An 18,566-nucleotide genomic window follows, 5' to 3' on the forward strand; every position below is an offset into this window, starting at 1 on the left:
TTGGGGAGAGAGGGAAAGAGGGAAACCAACAGAGGGAAGGATTGGGGAGAGAGAGGGAAACCAACAGAGGGAAGGATTGGGGAGAGAGAGAAAGAGGGAAACCAACAGAGGGAAGGATTGGGGAGAGAGGGAAAGAGGGAAACCAACAGAGGGAAGGATTGGGAGAGAGGGAAAGAGGGAAACCAACAGAAAGAAGGATTGGGGAGAGAGGGAAAGAGGGAAACCAACAGAGGGAAGGATTGGGGAGAGAGGGAAACCAACAGAGGGAAGGATTGGGGAGAGAGAGAAAGAGGGAAACCAACAGAGGGAAGGATTGGGGAGAGAGGGAAGCCAACAGAGGGAAGGATTGGGGAGAGAGGGGAATAGGGAAACCAACAGAGGGAAGGATTGGGGAGAGAGGGAAAGAGGGAAACCAACAGAGGGAAGGATTGGGGACAGAGGGAAAGAGGGAAACCAACAGAGGGAAGGATTGGGGAGAGAGGGAAACCAACAGAGGGAAGGATTGGGGAGAGAGGGAAAGAGGGAAACCAACAGAGGGAAGGATTGGGGAGAGAGGGAAACCAACAGAGGGAAGGATTGGGGAGAGAGAAGGAAACCAACAGAGGGAAGGATTGGGGAGAGAGGGAAAGAGGGAAACCAACAGAGGGAAGGATTGGGGACAGAGGGAAAGAGGGAAACCACAGAGGGAAGGATTGGGGAGAGAGGGAAACCAACAGAGGGAAGGATTGGGGAGAGAGGGAAACCAACAGAGGGAAGGATTGGGGAGAGAGGGAAACCAACAGAGGGAAGGATTGGGGAGAGAGAGGGAAACCAACAGAGGGAAGGATTGGGGAGAGAGAGGGAAACCAACAGAGGGAAGGATTGGGGAGAGAGGGAAAGAGGGAAACCAACAGAGGGAAGGATTGGGGACAGAGGGAAAGAGGGAAACCAACAGAGGGAAGGATTGGGGAGAGAGGGAAAGAGGGAAACCAACAGAGGGAAGGATTGGGGAGAGAGGGAAAGAGGGAAAGCAACAGAGGGGAGGATTGGGGAGAGAGGGAAACCAACAGAGGGAAGGATTGGGGAGAGAGAGGGAAACCAACAGAGGGAAGGATGGGGAGAGAGAGGGAAAACACAGATGGAAGGATTGGGGAGAGGGAAAAACAGATGGAAGGATGGGGAGAGAGAGGGAAAACAGATGGAAGGATGGGGAGAGAGAGGGGGAAAAACAGATGGAAGGATGGGGAGAGAGAGGGGGAAAAACAGATGGAAGGATGGGGAGAGAGAGAGGGAAAACGGAAGGATGGGGAGAGAAAGAGGGAAGACGCTGGATGGAAGAATGCAGAAAGAAATAGGGGAGACACTGGAAGGATGGGGAGAGAAAGCAGAGCTGCTGGATGGAAAAGGGGAATAGAGAAAGACTGGAGAATAAGAGGAAGGGGCATGGGGAGAACAAGGGTGAGGAAAAGATGAAAAGCCACAGGTAGATGAAGGAAATTAAAGAATGGATAGTAAGAATGAATTAAATCTGGACAGAGAGAGAGCCTGAAAAATATTGAAGAAAGCAAAGAAAAAGGAGACAAAAATGACAAATGGCACAGAAGAGTTAAGCAAAAACAAATGAAAGCAGAATCACAGACTGGGACCAATATGGAAAGAAAAACAGTCACCAGACAACAAAGGTAGAAAAAAATCATTTTATTTTAATTTTAGTGTTTGTAATATGTCCAATTTGAGAATTTACATTGGCTGTCTTATTTTGCACTGGGTATACTGGAGCTGTAAGAGCTTACAGAGATTATTTATCATGAAAATAATCACGTTATTTTTTTCTCCTATAGTACTATAATATTTTCAATGATGTCTGTTTATATGCGCCATGGCTGGTATAGGGGGTGTGGTTAATGTGGGTGTGGCTATCATAGGGGTGGAGCCATATGTGGTGACCCCGCCCATAATGAGTACCGGCACCTTTTTTTCTACAAAAAAAGCACTGAATTTATTCAACCAACAATGCCCAATGGGCATCTTCATATAGATTTCTTCGCCTGCTCTGCTTTTTGTGTCGCCTGCTTCTAGGCAGAACATGAAGACTCAAACTTTCTGGGACACTATTTTTTCTACCTGCTTCTCTACATACCATTCTGGACTTCTAAAGGTTCACAGACATGGCTCGCTTCCCCCAGGCTGGAGCCAGAAACTACTTCTACATGTATTAACTGTCTTCCTGGGATTGTACTAGGAGTTGATGCTGTGCCTGTCAGAAAAGGATGGAAAGCTGTTTTATTCCTGTTTTTCAATATTGGGGCTAACTAGAGGAATTTTCTTTGGTCCAAGTGGAAACCAGGCTTTGTGACACTTTGGTTGTTAGGGAAGTGTGTTAGTTGTGATAATATAGGATTTGTATGAGCATGTTCTTAGGAACTATCTATACCTTTGCTTCTGTTATTTATCCTGCCATGGGACAATACATTTTTATAGACTCTGATTATATTCTCCTATGCAGTTCTCATTGCCAGTATATATAGAGGCTCATTTTCAAAGTACATAAACTACAAAGTTACAAAGGTTACTATCGGGCTTATTTTCGAAAGTGATCGCCGGCCATCTTCCCACATAAATCGGAAGATGGCCGGCGATCTCGCAAAAGCGGCCAAATCGGTATAATCGAAAGCGGCTTTTTTGACAGCATCGCCGCTTTCCCGTTGCCTCGCCGGCGAAAGTTCAAGGGGGCGTGTCAGCGGCGAAGCGAAGGCGGGACATGGGCAGGCATGGGCATGGCTACCAGATGGCCAGCTTTCGCCGATAATGGAAAATAAAAGCGGCGTTCAGCAGTATTTTGCCGGGTTTACTTGGTCCTTTTATTTTCACAAAAAGGTGCCCCAACTGACCAGATGACCACCGGAAGGAATTGGGGATGACCTCCCCATACTCACCCAGTGGTCACCAACCCCCTCCCACACTAAAACAGTAAAACTAAAAACCTTTTTTGCCAGCCTGTATGCCAGCCTCAAGTGCCGTACCCACCTCCATGACAGCAAAATGTGTTCTATCCTCTGACAGCCTTTCCCTGGTTCTGATGTGGCTCTCGGGTGAGTGTGACACCTTTTCTGTCAGGTGCACTGCAGAGTCACATCGGCAATGCATTGTGGTGGGTGTAGGGTAGTGGGCTCTACTCCCATGGTGCTTTTCCCCCTGCTAACTGGGTCAGAGTGTGTCCAGTTTTGTTTCCGGTAGTCCATGAGGTAGTGGTCATTTTGTAAGCCAGTTTTAGATCCCTTTCATGTGTTATCCACGTTAGAGAACTTAGTTATTACCTTGAATGTTGCTGAAAGAGGGCATTGTACACCATTCTGCCAGCTCTGACCTATTGCTAATCTCAGTACCAGGGAGACTCTTTGCCAGTGGGGCACAACCTCTGATCTGCAGTTAACTGTGAGTAAACGTGCTTATTCAAATAAAGGACTTTTTCAAAGAGATTAGTCTTCAGGTGTCAACTGGTGTGCCAAGGTTATACAGCAGCAACAAGTCCTAGAGGCCTGCGTGTATGCAGGTCCCTGGAGCACTTTTAGTGGGTACCGCAGTGCACTTAAGGCAGGTGGACCCAAGGCCCATCCCCCCCCTTCCTGTAACACTTGTGCTGGTAAATGGGAGCCGTCCACAACCACTGTACCCACATGTAGTTGCCCCCTTCACCCCTAAGAGCTACGGTAGTGTTGTACATTTGTGGGTAGTGGGTTTTGGGGGGGGGGGGGTTGGGGGGCTCAGCACCCAAAGTAAGGGAGCTATGCATGTGGGAGCTTTTTCTGAAGTCCACCGCACTAACCCCTAGGGTGCCCAGTTGGTGTCCTGGCATGTCAGGGGGACCAGTGCACTACAAATGCTGGCTCCTCCCATGACCAAATGCCTTAGATATCGCCGGGTTTGAGATTGCCGGAATTTTTTTCCATTATCGCTGAAAAACAAAACCGGCCATCTCAAACCCGGCAAACTCTGGCATTTGGCCGGGATAAACCGTACTATCGAAAAAAAAGATGGCCGACCATCTTTTTCGATAATACGGTTCCGGGCAGCTGTAGCGCCACTGCCAAAATAGATCGCCGGCGATCTATTTCGCCGGCGATGTTCGATTATGCCCCTCTTTGTAACTTTGTAAGTATATGTGTTTTGAAAATGAGCACCATAGTGAACATTGAGCCTGCAAAAAGGTGGGATAATGTGGGGTACAAATGCAATAAATAAATAAAATAAATAAACCTGAAAAAGGGACATGTGGGAACATTACCTCAGACACAACAAACCATAGGGGTCTCCCCCTGCGGGCAGCTCTTCATCTTCCATTTCAGAGCCCAGCTTCACCCTGGGGATGTAGCCTGTTCCATCACATGGTGCTGGTACATCTGTCAAATCTCCCACAGCAGGCATCCCAGCATGATCCCCATCACAACCATGGCACCATATGTCTGCAGCAAGACTATTCCAGCAGCTACATTATTCTCGCTCTCCCTGTGGCGCCATAATCATGCCTGACTGCCTCAGGGAGTATTCATTCCCTGTGGCTCCAACCTGGTCTTCTCAGCCCCTTCTGAGGCACTTCAGTCACTGCCTCCAGCTGCCGTAAGTTTCAAAACTGAAGTACTTTTTTTTTTTAAGCCTATTTGTCTGTCACAAGGTTTTCTAGGAAGACACTCAAGGGCCCCCTCCCAGAGGTAGGGGAGGGGTCTGAGGCCCAGGCAGCCCAAGACCCTCTTTTAGGCAAACTGGTCCAGGGTGAAGAGGGGATGGAACCTAGGACACTCGGGTGTAGCATCCCATAGCACCAAGGAATGGCTCTGCTGCTCTCAGCCTCTTCTGCTCCTATACATTATTTTTATTATTAGGTCTTCATGTCTTCTTTTTCTATTTTCTTAACACTGCTCCAATTAGACTTAGCTAGTCCTAACAATGCCTACCCAACCAGACCTAGACTGCACAGGATAGCACACCTACAATCTCGTGGAGACTGAGAATTACTGGCTGGCTGTGGGCTATGCAGGATACTTACAGGGTGACCTTTGAAGCAGTCTACCTCTGCTGTTGGAGTGCATATACCCAAGTGTCTGAACCGGTCTGGAGGAATTCTAAGGTAACAAGGATAGAACATGAGAAACAGAGGTGTGAGCAGGGCCAGATTAACCAATAGGCACACTAGATGGTCATGGCAGCCTCTTGGGTGTGGGTGGGGGCACAGAGTGACTACCATCAAAGCAAAATAATGAGTCCTGATTGTCACACTCAAAGAACCATCAGTACATAGTTCTTCCTACAAGGAGGGTGGGAAGTTTTCATATAGCCCCTATACTAACTTTGGGAAATGCTTCACTTTATGTATGTACACACAAAAGAATGATGCTCAATTTTGTACTTTTACAGGATTGTTCTGGGAGGACAGGATTATTGAATTTAATCTCAGTTGGAGGAGAAGGGGATGTGTCTGGAAATTAATTGAGGAAGTGCAAGGCTGAAGGTTTTGGCTAGGGTACCTAATACCCATACACTGGCACTAGGTGTGAGTGTGCATACTGGAGAGATCACATGGAGTGCGTACAAGAGAGAAAGAGGAGTGTGTGTATTAGGAAGGCAGGCGAGATCAAAGAGAGAGCAAAGGGGCATGGGGTGCTCACTTAGAAAGGAGACTTGAAGTGTTACCTCATCAATGTTCGCCACAATCTCATCATCTACGATTCTGCAATCAGAAAGGAGATATTGCCTGTTAGTATCTAGTCAAAAAAATAAATAAATAAAAAAGAAACCAGTTTCTAAAGACTGAAGCAAAACTATTGCAGTTCAAAATAAACTGAAAAACAAGGAAACTCTAGATGTGGCTGCTCGTTAGCTCTGTCTCTCAAACTCTGGAATACAGGCAACTGGTGCCTGGCTGATAACTCATGAATCATATTACAGAGCTTCATAAGACTACCTGGCAGTAGCATGGGGGGGGGGGGGGGGGGGAGGCTATAGCCTTTACTATTGCTTGTGTGTTGTTTGCAACTGCCATAGCCTGGTTGCTTTTCTCTACAGGCTTACCTCTCCTTGCTGTCTGTTAGTGCTGTTCAAGCCTCGCTCCAATGTTACCTCTCAATCACATGATCACAAGTAAGCCACACCTAGAAGTGCTACCTTCCTATTTGTTCAAGGAGCAAGTCACGCTCCTTGGGGCAAAAGCTGAGGGCGACTGACCATAGCCTTTTGTTCGGCTGCTGTCTTGCTTATCTTTGCTTGTTGATGGAAACAACTTATTGCCCCCTTTGGAGTTGAACCATCAGTCTCTGAAGAACGCTTCATTCCTGTGATTTGGGAAAATCGTCCATCCAGGTATGACTCTCCTCACTTCCCAACTCAGTCTAGGCGGAATCTTTTGCATTGTAGGCCTGCACTTCAGTCATGTTCTGACCACTCCCCAGGTACTTACTCTCCTCTTCGATGTGGTTTGTTGAACTGTTGTGCTGTTCATTTTAAATCCACTTTTAATTCTTGACCTTTTTGTAACATACCATCTAGACTTCTTCGGCCCGATATTCAAAACTATTTAACCAGCCAGGAACGTTTTAGCGTCTAACCGTGGATATTTAGTGGGAGGTCACCAGTTAGGCACAGATATTCAGTGCCAAACTGGCTATGTTTAATGGTTAAAGTGGCCACATAAATAGTAGGCATATCTTTGACTGCTAAGCGCTTAACTGGTTAGTCTGAATATCAGCTAAACCGGTCAACTTGCAGCGGTCGAAAATGAAACCAGATATTCACTGTCAGTCTCCAGAAATGGGTTGGCATTGAATATCTGAGTTTAACACTGGCAGTGGACAGCAAAAGTGTTGCTCATCACTGGCTGAATATCGGGGGGTTTATGTCTTACTGAAACCTGGCTTACGGACAGGGATGAAACCTATCTCTACCAGTTTACAATCTAATGTTACAGCCTATCACTTAGCTAGAAGTTAAAAAAAGGGAGGTGGTTTGGCTCTCTGCCTCCCTTCTCATTTTGTGGTGACCGAGATCCCTTCTTCACAGTTTGCTTATCCTGAGGTTCTTGCTCTTCAGGTTTCTTCTTCATTTGCTTTCACCGTGTTAGTCTTAAACTTTCCACCTTCCTCAATTCAATCTGTTTGGGAAGCTTTGCTTCAATCTCTTGCAGACGCAGCACACCACTGTTCATCATAACAACTTAATTATACTTGGTGACTTTAATGTTCATGTCAACACTCCTCTGCATCCTCAAGTGTCAGCATTCCTTTCATTTTTGATGACAACAATCTTCAGCAATCTGTTCACTTTCCAACACATTCTGTACGTCACACACTTGACTTGATGTTACTTCAACAGATCTCTTCCCTGTCTGTTTCATGCTTACAATATGTTCCTTTTACCATGGACTGATCGCTTTTTGATCACATTTTCTTTTTGTGCTTCAGCAGTTTTGTCTTATTCTACAGCCTCTGAGCTTGTTCAATACGTTACTCCATAATTCATCTATCGGGATCCTTCTACTTATCTCCCTCTCTTTACATATTTTCCTGTGAATTTCCTTGACCAAAGTCTGGATGAGATGACCAACTGTTGGAATGCTACTCTATCTTCTCAATTTTCTTCAATACCTCAACAGTCCAAACTCTGCATTCCTTCTCCTGCCGTAATCCTTGGTTCCACAATGACCTGGCCCTTCCTTGGTGACAAACTTGCAGAACAGAAAGCCCATGGCACAAATGCTGAATGAAAATGTCTTTGGTTATTTTCAAAAATGCCAGTAGATATTATTCTTCTCAACTTAAGCAAGCTAAAAAGCTTCATTTTTCTAAGCAAATTGCTAGGTCCAACTTAAGCGCTGCCACGCTGGGAAAAGACCAAAGGTCCATCAAGCCCAGCACTCTGTCTCCGACAGCGACCAATCCAGGCCCTAAGAACCTGGCAAAACCCCAAAATTTAATAATGATCAATGGACTTTTCCTTCAGGAATCTGTCCAGACCCCCTTTAAACTCAGCAAGGCCAGCTGCCGTCACTACCTTCTCTGGCAATGAGTTCCAGAGTCTAACTACGTGCTGAGTAAAGAAAATCTTTCTCCGATTTGTTTTAAACCTACCACATTCTAATTTCATCTTGTGTCCCCTGGTTCTATTATTGTTAGAAAGTGTAAACAAATGCTTCACATCTGTCTGCTCTACCCCACTCATTATTTTGTAGACCTCTATCATATCAACCCTCAGCCGCCTTTTCTCCAGGCTAAAGAGTCCTAGCCATCTTAACCTCTCCTCATAGGGTAGTTGACCCATCCCTTTTATCATTTTCATCACCCTTCTCTGCACCTTCTCCAATTCCTTTATATCTTTTTTGAGATGAGGCAACCAGAACTGAACACAATACTCCAGGTGTGGTCGCACAATGGAGCGATATAACGGCATTATAACATCCTCATGCTTGTTTTCCATCCCTTTTCTAATAATACTCAACATTCTGTTCGCCTTCTTAGCTGCCACAGCACATTGAGCTGAAGATTTCAACGTCCTATCCACGATGACTCCCAGATCCCTTTCTTGGTCCGTAACTCCCAAAGCGGAACCTTTGCCAAATGGTTTGCTGCTTTTTTTTTTTTGCCAACAAGGTTCATGATTCTTTCCTCTTATCTGATCCTGCATCTACGTTAACATATTTGTCATGTCCACAGTCTTCAGTCTGCTGTTCTACTTCCTTTGGTCTTCATTAACATCCCTTCTCTTACAGCTTTGTCTAAAACCCTCAGCTACATGCACGTTACTACTTCCCAATGATCCACTTCCCTCCAGTTGATTACAGATTCCCAGGCATGGGCTTCTTCCTTTGCTTCGTCACATGGTTTCACAGAGTCTCTCTTTGGGTTATGTCCCTTATTCTTAGAAGAAACTGGATGGTAATGCTCAAGTTTGAAAACGTACAGTAATGCTCTGGTAATGTAGGATCAAGAGAGGCTTTTTTAAGAATAGGTTTAACTAAGAAACTCATAGTTAAACCTAGTAATTGATTCCTACATTTTATTCAACATCCAAGTCCAAGCAGTCATCACAAAAACCTGTAAAGCAATGTGGAAACTAAAAAGAATCAGGCATCTCTTCCCTAATGATATGTTTAGAACCTTAGTACAAACATTAGTATTATCACACTTTGATTATTGCAATGCCATTTATGCTGGCTGTAAGGAATCATCCTTGAAAAAACTGCAAACAGCTCAAAATACAGCAGCCAGATTAGTCTACAAGGCTACAAGATTTGAAAGTGCAGTCCCTTTGCTTATAAAGTTACATTGGCTCTCAATCAAAGCCAGAATAACATTCAAACTATGTACATTTGTTTTGAAAACTCTATATGGCTTAACCCCTGATTATATGCAACCTTTAATTGATCTCCCCTTGGCAACACTCTCCCTGGTTCAAGAGATTATCTAACCCTCCACTATCCCGTTGCAAAAATGTGATCTACAAGTCAAATCTCCATGTCAGGATTCTCTTACCTCTGTACCAAATGGTGGAATTCCCTCCTGAAATTCATCAGATGGGAACCTAATTTTTTGATATTCCGGAAATACCTTAAAACCTCTCTGTTTAAGCAATTTCTCACAGATGATCATAATTAATTTAAACCCCTAATTGTACAATTATTCAATTTCTCAATTTCATTCTAATTGTTATTATACATGGATGACTATAAATTGTTACCTTTTTGCATCTAGCATTTATTTCCATATTACAAATTGTAAATACTCAATCCTCATTTATTTTATTACTACTTAATGTATACTATCCCGCAACCCTTTTTTGTACTGTTAATCACAATAAGTTGTTAGCTACATTGAATCTGATCTATTGGGATAATGTGGGATATAAATTTAAATAAATAAATAAGTAAGTAAATAAATCGATCATTCACTTCTTCCTTATCTTCAATCTATTGGTTTGGTTGGTTCAGTTTTCAATTGGTTCTCTTCATTGCTTTCTAACCCTTCATTTTCAGTTGCTACTCCTACTTCCTCATCTGCTGAGATACTTTTGGTTTGTGGTACTCCTCAGGATTCTATCCTTTCTCCCCTTCTATTTAATATCTTTTTGAGCCCCCTAGTCTTATCGATTCAGGATTTCAATATACTATAAGATTTTTCTTTTATGCTGATGACATTTTACTGATGTTTCCTGTTTCTCCTATTTCTATTGATTTGACTCCACCAATCGTGTCTTCTGTTGCTTTTCTGATTGGTTACAGAACCATAAGTTGGTACCCAATCCCCACCAGCTGTAGAAATTCAGTGCCCACTTGGAAAACCTAAAGTGTTTGCTGTCAGCAGTTCAAAGTGCTGGCACTGTGAGCATGCTTAGTTATCACAAGAAAAATCATCCTTTCGTTGTTTCATTTTCTTCTTTTTAACATTTTTTTTCATTACTTTTTAAATTTTGTTATCTTACACCAGTGATGGGCAACCTTTTGAGCTTGGTGTGTCAAAATTCGCCAAAAAACCGAGCATAACTCGGGTGGTGTGTCACTTCGAGAAAAAAACCATAATTTCGCGATATTTATAGTTTAAATAACAAAAATGTATAATTGTAATATAAAACTGTATTTAATAAACCAAAAACTAATTATTTAACTTACCTACTTAGTGACTTCTTTGTTCATCTGTCAGTCGGTTTCTTTTGTTGGTCTTGATATTATTTAACTTGTGTGGGGTGCCATGAACTAAGATAAGTGAGGGGGAGGGGGAATTCTTTAACTAATTTGCCTATTAGTGACTTTTTTGTTGCTGAATTTCATTGGCTAAATCTTCAATTGAAGGTTGGTATTTTGTACACTTCAAGCCCAAGCAAGCGCTACTAACTTCATCTGTCAATCTGTTTCTTTTGTTGGTTTTGATATTATTTAACGCTGAGAATAAGGTTTCACAAAAGTACGTAGAGGGAAAAATTGTGAGTAAAGCCATTGCTATATTTTTCAGGGTGCTAAAAGTGTCTGGTAATCGGATCCAGGCACTCCAAATTTCCTGGTAACTCAGATATTCTCTTAATAATTGCATCTTTATTCTGCATATCGTGAAATAGAACTGGTGCACATCTTAGGAGAGTTTCTTTAATAAATTCTCCCTCACTGAGTGCTTTTCCATGCTGAGCTATGGAGTGAGCAATGCTCAAACTTGCAGATGTTAAATTTGTAGAACCTTTTACAAATTTAAGGATGGACTTAGATTGACTCTTATAAAAGTGTAGCTGCCTGGAAATGTATTCCTTCCGTTCATCCTCACTTTTTTTCAAGAGCTGGGAATGATTAGTTTCAAAATGTCTATTTATATTCCACGTTCTGCTTACTACCGTTTCAGTACATAGAACGCAAAATGATTTGCCATTTTTTTCTATAATGCCATACATCTCGGTCCATGTCTCTTGAAAGGGTCGGCTACTGCTACTACCACTTCCTTTACTTAACCTTGGTTTTTTATTTTTTGAGTTCTCCATCAGGGGGGCAGAGACAGAAGATAGAATTATAGATAGCCTGTTAGCCCTGCAGGCAATTAAGGGTTAACTAGCCTAACTGACCACCTTATGTAAATTAAGATGGCTGCCGCTATTTCTAATGGCGGGAAACGGCACCCATAGCACATGCCCTCGCCTCTCCCAGCCTCCCCCTCACCTATCTCAGTAATGGTGGTCAATTACAAATCCACGACACCCCAGAACAGTAGATTGGATGATGGTTGCTGGTAATGGTGATCACAGGGCCCTCAGAGATGCGTCCCCCACGGCATTCCGCTGCTCTCTGCTCCGCCGGCCGGAAGTGAGGAGCCGGGGCAGAGGGAGCAGCAGGGAGGGAGCCAATAGGAGCGCACACGGCACACCCCCAGCGGGTAAACATGCACCGGGTGATTTCGCCGGGGGGGGGGAGGTCGCGCTGCACCGGGGGGGAGGGGGGGCGCATCGGCGATCCGCCCCGGGTGTCAGCAAGGAACTCCGCTGCTTCTCTGTATGCGGCCACATGCGGCCGCGTGTCACTGAAAATGGCTACGCGTGTCAGTACTGACACGCGTGTCATAGGTTCGCCATCAGGGTCTTACACCATGTTTTATGTTTGTAAATGCAACTTTATGCTTGTAAAAACATGCAGTCCCTTCTTGTCTGTATCAATGTTAGGCAGCTAATTACATAAAATCTATTTGTATTTGTTAGTGGATCCATATTGGGACCAGTATTCACTGGGGGGGGGGGGGGGGGGGGGGGAGTCATTGGCAAAAATGATCCACAATCTCCATACTCAATTGGCACATAACTCATTCTAAGCCAGAACTGGAGGTCTGATCCAAAAAGATTTTCTTAAAATAGAGTCTATAAACAAAAGGGGAAAATATTCATACAACAGCAAAAAACTACAGGCAGAGGCAGAAGGTGAATTAGTATCATATGCTTATATAGACTCTTATTTATTTTCTCAGGACTCAATTCCAAGGAGTGGAGGAGTAGCCTAGTGGTTAGTGCAGTGGACTTTGATCCTGGGGAACTGAGTTCAATTCCCACTGCAGCTCCTTTTGACTCTGGGCAAGTCACTTAACCCTCCATTGCCCCTGGTACAAAATAAGTACCTGAATATACGTAAATCGCTTTGAATATAGTTGCAAAAACCTCAGAAAGGCAGTATATCAAGTCCCATTTCCCTTTCCCTTTGTATCTTTTGCTATTCCCTGAGTTAGTTTACTCCAGATGGGAGCACCACTGTCAGACTATTTCATCTCTTTGTAGATCCCAAGGAAGTCCTCTGTGTCCCCTCCTGCTTCTCAGAACCAGGATCCTTTATAATTTCACCACTGTAATCTCACTGTAAATTGTAAGCCACTTTGAACCGAAACTTGCTTTTGGATAATAGTGGAATACAAGAATACATAAATCAATAAATAAAATAAAATCCTCCTTAGAAGTGGTAGTGCGCTGGTTCCATTCCAGCTTACCCCTTCAGGCAAGTGCAGAAGCCTCAGCAACCCTGTCACTGCTCACAACTTCCTTTTGCCTTCCGGTACAATGACTGGGCTAGCCAAAAACCTTCTACCCCCTACTCAGTGGAACAATGGCTGGGGAAGCAGGAGCCAAAGACAAAGAATTCAAACAGGGGCTAGGGTTTTATACTAGTCCCAGTTTCCCTCCAAAAAGGGTCTCTTCCTATTATTACTTCCCTGGGCAGGAAAGCCCTTCCCTTGTTCTTGAAGCTGTGGGGCTATCGTAAGTGAAAGTCCAGTATTTTAGTAGAGCCACTAGAGGTCTCTGTAATCCAGATATAGCAAAAACTTAGGGCCCTGTTTACTAAGCTACGTTATAGGCGCGTTAGAGCCAGATGCACTAACCCCAAGGAAAGAGCCCTTCCCTCACCGATCCCTTAGCAAATCGGTAAAAAACAGGCATGCATGAAGGAAATCGCATGCAAATGAGCTGTTCGCTGTTAGCTCATTTGCACGCGATTTCCTTCCTAAGGAGGGGAAGCCAGACGGCCAGCTGAGCATGCACAGAGCAGCCAAGCGTTATGCTGGTTGCTCTGCGCATGCCAAAGACGGCTTCATACACGCAGACAAGCTGCGTGTATAATAGCCGTCAATAAATTGCCGGGCATTTTGTGCAGCAGAGGGAGAGAGCGAGAGAGAGAATCGGGGATCGGGACGTGCGATGACGCCTAAATCAAAACTATTTGGACGTCCCTTTCGATTGTGCTCCTCCAGGTCTCTCTCAGCCAATCACAGCGCGTTTAGCTGACACCAGTGACAGCTAAACGTGCTGTGATTGGCTGAGAGAGACCTGGAGGGGCATAATCGAAAGGGACGTCCAAATAGTTTTGATTTGGACATCCTCGCACGTCTCGTTCCCCAATTCTCTCCGGCGGTGGTCATTTCAGGCACCTTAGTTGTAAGAAAAACGCGTCCAAGAGAAGGACGCCCATCACAAAATCTGAAGAAAAAATGTCCAAGTGCTCATCAGGGACGTCCTTTTTTTTTGAGTGAAGGACATCCAACTGTTAGGCACTTGAAAGGACGTCCCTGACGAGCACTTGGACGTTTTTTTTCTTCCAATTTTTGCAATGGGCATCCTCCTCTGCATGGGTCCCGCTCACAGCAGCCCCAACGAGAGGTGCAGACCTCCCGTTAGGTTTTCCATGGTGCATGGGGGTCGGAAAACGGTTGTGCATCTGCCTTGAATGCGCATTATAATACTAATTAGCTCATTATAATAACTTTTAGATCATTTGCATTCCGTTTTGGTTAGCTGCTACCGTGACAGGAAATTGGCTCGGAGAACCCTTTTGTGCATGTCTTGTTTAACTACTTGCTCACTAGACTGGCTAGAACTGGTGTAAAAACCACGTTGCTAGCTTGTTAAGTTTAGTGCATCTGGTCCTTAGTGTTTTAATGCGCGTTAACCATGTAAGTGCATTAACAGTGTACATGCCTACAATATCCTTATAGGCGCCTTAGTAAACAGGGTCCTTAGAGGTTTCTACAAATGCATTTATATACAAAAAATAATGAAACAAAACAAAAAATAATGAAAAAAGGGATAATAAAATAAAAGCTTTTCCCTATGCACCCCTAGAAGTGATATAGCAAAGAAGACATCTGACAACCCACATGCAGTAGTGTACCTATCTCAAGAAGGGAAAATTAGGGGGTCAATATTGAAAGTGATTTAAGTGAGCAGGAGAAGAAGAGAGCTCTGTACATTTATTTATTTATTTATTTATTTGCTGCATTTGCACCCCACATTTTCCCACCTAGTTGCAGGCTCAATGTGGCTTACACTATGTTGCAAAAGGTATAATCATAAACAGAATAAGAGGTATGGTCTAATTTAACATATTACTGTGTAAGAAATTAGGTAAATAGGTCAGTAGAATTATTTACATAACACAAAATAAAACAGGTAAGATATAATAACCAATAGTGATAATGTCATTAACATAATCAAATTAGAAGGGATCAGTATTAGTTGGTTCATGTGATCCACACCCGCCACCCTTAGATACGTACTGTGCCTCTGCATTTTTCTCAGAGAAGACTCTCAAGCAGAAGTCCCCGACTTTGTTGGGTTCGAAGGTGGATGGCACGATGATGTAGTCCCCTGGTGGGAGGCGAAACCGGCTCATGACCTCGCGGAGGTTGATGAAGGTGTCCGACTTTTCCTTTGCTTTGGTTGTCAGGAAGAACTGTTTGCTCAGGTGGACATTCAACTGACTAGCACACTTATTAAAAAATAATATATATATATGAATAAATAGACATATTCTGCATCACTCCCATTTAGAAAGAAGCAGAGGTAGATTTGAGTGTCTTGGCCAACATTTTGGTACACTTTTAGTGCTATCGAATAAAATACCCCAAGTTTGGACCTCTTATTTGCATGGATTATTTGGATCCAGAGCCCACATTGCAGGTCATGATCTCTGACCCTCAGAAGGGCTGGTGAAGAAGCATAACCTGAATGCCTAAAACTGAACCAAAATGGGTGACAGAAATCTTGGTTTTCCACATCCACTCCTCAGCCACAAGAAGAGCTTGAGACCAGTGAGAAATAATGAAATGGTGTGGGGGGGGGGGGGGGGGGGGGGGAAGCAAGGACAGAGAAGGGTAGTAACCCCCACCTTCTGAAAAACAGTTTTATACATAGGGACCTTTGGTTTCAGCTTTTATAGCAGTTTATTTTTCCATGGAATTTATCAGTTTTTATTTTCAGAAGAACGGGAGAAAACTGGTGCAAAACAATGACTCACCATTTTTCCCAGCAAATATCAGACATTATTTTGGTGGACAGATAACATTTTCCTGTTGAATAAACTATTTATTTTGGTATATCAGATACTAAAACCATGAGCATATAATTAATATTTGCACTAAATGTTGATTTTTTTTACAGCCTAACCATGGCCCTATTTACTAGTCCCCTGATATTCAGCCAGCAGCAGACTGTTTTTTTTTTTTTTTTTAAACACTGACTGCTGTGGACTAAATTCAGCCCCAGTATCCAGGTTCCAGCACCGAATATTAGGACTCTGGTCATTTCCTAGAAATTAACTGGGTAGGAGCAATATTTACCTCTCTACTTTGTTAGCTAACCAGGTACTGGGATAAATATCATTTTCTCCCCAATTCTCCTCCCAACTCCCCTCAAGAGCATTCTCCCCACCTGAACACTTTGAGCAAGTGCTTTCACCCTTCCCAAATACTCCTGCTAAAGCTTCCCCCATTTCAAGCATTCTCCACAAGCTTCTCCCCTGAACTCCCCATGACTTCCCCCTCCCTCCAACCCACCTTCACAAGCTTCCCCCCCCCCCTCCATTCTCATAGTACTACTGCTAGGGAAGACCCTAACAGTAATACAGTGAAATTACTGCTAGAGGTCGTGGCTGCCATTTTGGACCCAGAGCCTGCATGGGCAGGAGCAACAGAGAATCATTCTTGCCCAGTGCCCACCCTACACTAGACCACCAGGGACCCTTAAGCTAGGCCCAGGCAGGGGGGCCTACAGGAGGATGGAAGGGTTCTTCAGAGGTGGGAGAATGCTCTTGTAGGGGGGGTTAGGAGGGGGGATACTTTTATGGTGGTTTGGGGTGGGGAAGCTCTTGTGGAGGGCTTGCAAGAAGAATTGGGAACCCCCCCCCCAAAAAAAAACAACCAATATTTAGCCTGCTACCTAGTTAGTTGAGCAGCGGGCTGAATATTGCTGTTACCTGGGTCACTCTTAACTTTGTCCCTGGGCCACCCAGCCCTAACTAGATAGTGCCACAATGGTCAAAGGCAATATTCAGTGGCACTACCTAGTTAAATGCCGCCGAATATTGGCAGATGGCCAGCTTTTGAGTTTTAATCAGGCAGAAGCCTCTCCTGCCTGGTTAAACCCCTCTGAATATCTTCCCTTAAGAATCTTTTCCAATTGCAGTGTTCTAGGGGAGGTGTAGCAGCCATGGAAGGTGGTGTTTTTCTGGTGCTTTCACAGGGCACTGCTGGCCCTCCCCACCATCCAACTTCCTTTGAAAATTGATTTATGTATTTAGGGGAAGATTCTATATATGGCGCCTAAAAAAAAATCAGTGCAGAAATCAATGCCGACTAAGCGTATTCTATAAGTGGTGCCTAGATTTAGATGCGGTATATAGAATACGCTTAGTTGATACATCAGCGCCCGAAACAACGCACATCCATTTACACCAACAAAAACGTGGCATAAATCCTGGTGCGTAGATTTAGGTGGACTGGCCCATATTCTATATTTACACATATAAATTTCAGAACACCCACGAAATGCACATTTCCTCACCTAAAACCATGCCCCTCTTTGCCAGCATGTGTTAAAAGTTAGGTGCATTGCATTACAGAATGCGCTTAGCGAGTTGTGCATGTAAATTCTAATTAGTACCAATTAGTGCTCATTATTGCTTGTTAAGCCAATTAAGTTATGCGTACTGTTATAGAATTCACTTGGATTTCAGCACAGATCTCTAGGCACGCTATATAGAATCTGGGGGGTTTAGTGCTTCAGAAAACATTCATGCCATTTATATATCAATTCAAAATTTGGAAATGGGTTACCAACAGTTAACGATATCATGTTATTTTCACTGAAAAAGAAACAAAAGTTCTTTGACAGTCTCACAAACTCATTTTGTCACTTTCTGAAAATATGAAGAAAACATACGCACCTCCTGAGGAACCTGTGAAGGTACAGGAAAAAACATGTGTTAATAATATATTCATTTCCTTCTTAAGTAATTCACAGAATGAAATTAAGGGGCCTACACTGACATCCTTTGCATACATGAGACCTTTGGGTGGCCTATGTGTGACTGTTACATAATATATGCCCAGACTGGAGAGCATAGGCGCTCCGTATGAGAGGCTTGGGGAGGTCAAGCTTCCCCAGCTGTAACCGTGACCTTCCCTACCTGCCCAACCCACCACCTTCCCAGTATTGCCCCTTTCTCTCCTCCCTCCCATTCTGTATCGTCCCATCTCTCTCTTTATCTTGCAATATTATCCCTCTCTCTCCCCCTTACCCTGCCAGTCCACCACCATGCTGTACTTTTTATTTCCTCCCTCCCTCTACCATCTCCACCAGCCCATGGTAGTAAACAAATACTAAAGATGAGCGGGATTAGGAGGGGACAGTCAGTGCCGTAGCGAGGGCGGCTGACACCCGGGGCGGGTTGCCGCTGCGCACCCCCCTCCCCGGGTGCAGCATGGCGCACCCCTCCTCGGCGCGCATCCCCCCGGAGCGCATACTTACATGCATTGAGGAGCGAGGGGTGGGCAGGAGAGCCGATCCGCCCCCGAGTGCACGTCGCTGGGAGCTGCGTCGGCTCCGCTGGTTCCCTGCTCTCTCTGCCCCGGAACAGGAAGTAACCTGTTCCGGGGCAGAGAGAGCAGGGAACCAGCGGAGCCGACACCCCCCCAGTGGCGTGCACCCGGGGCAGACCGCCCCACTGCCCCCCTTCCTACACCACTGGGGACAGTAGAGGAAGCAGCAGTGGTGCACGGGGAACAGCAGTCCTGTGAGTCTTTGATAATCGTTTACGA

At 44.4% G+C, this 18,566-nt stretch overlaps 1 protein-coding gene across 1 annotated transcript in view; it reads right to left on the reverse strand.

Annotated features, from left to right (window-relative positions):
* CAPN2 (calpain 2) overlaps window positions 1–18,566 on the reverse strand; it is a 149,892-nt gene that overhangs the window by 41,362 nt on the left and 89,964 nt on the right. Inside the window, exons 11-13 of the mRNA XM_030195967.1 lie at window positions 17,693–17,704; window positions 15,027–15,238; window positions 5,668–5,704 (exon numbers count right to left, since the gene is read on the reverse strand). Coding sequence (XP_030051827.1) covers window positions 5,668–5,704; window positions 15,027–15,238; window positions 17,693–17,704 — 261 coding nt within the window. The remainder of the gene's footprint in view (window positions 1–5,667; window positions 5,705–15,026; window positions 15,239–17,692; window positions 17,705–18,566) is intronic.

Source organism: Microcaecilia unicolor, chromosome 3 (assembly GCF_901765095.1).
Source record: "Microcaecilia unicolor chromosome 3, aMicUni1.1, whole genome shotgun sequence".
In the NCBI taxonomy this organism is placed as follows: Eukaryota; Metazoa; Chordata; class Amphibia; order Gymnophiona; family Siphonopidae; genus Microcaecilia; species Microcaecilia unicolor.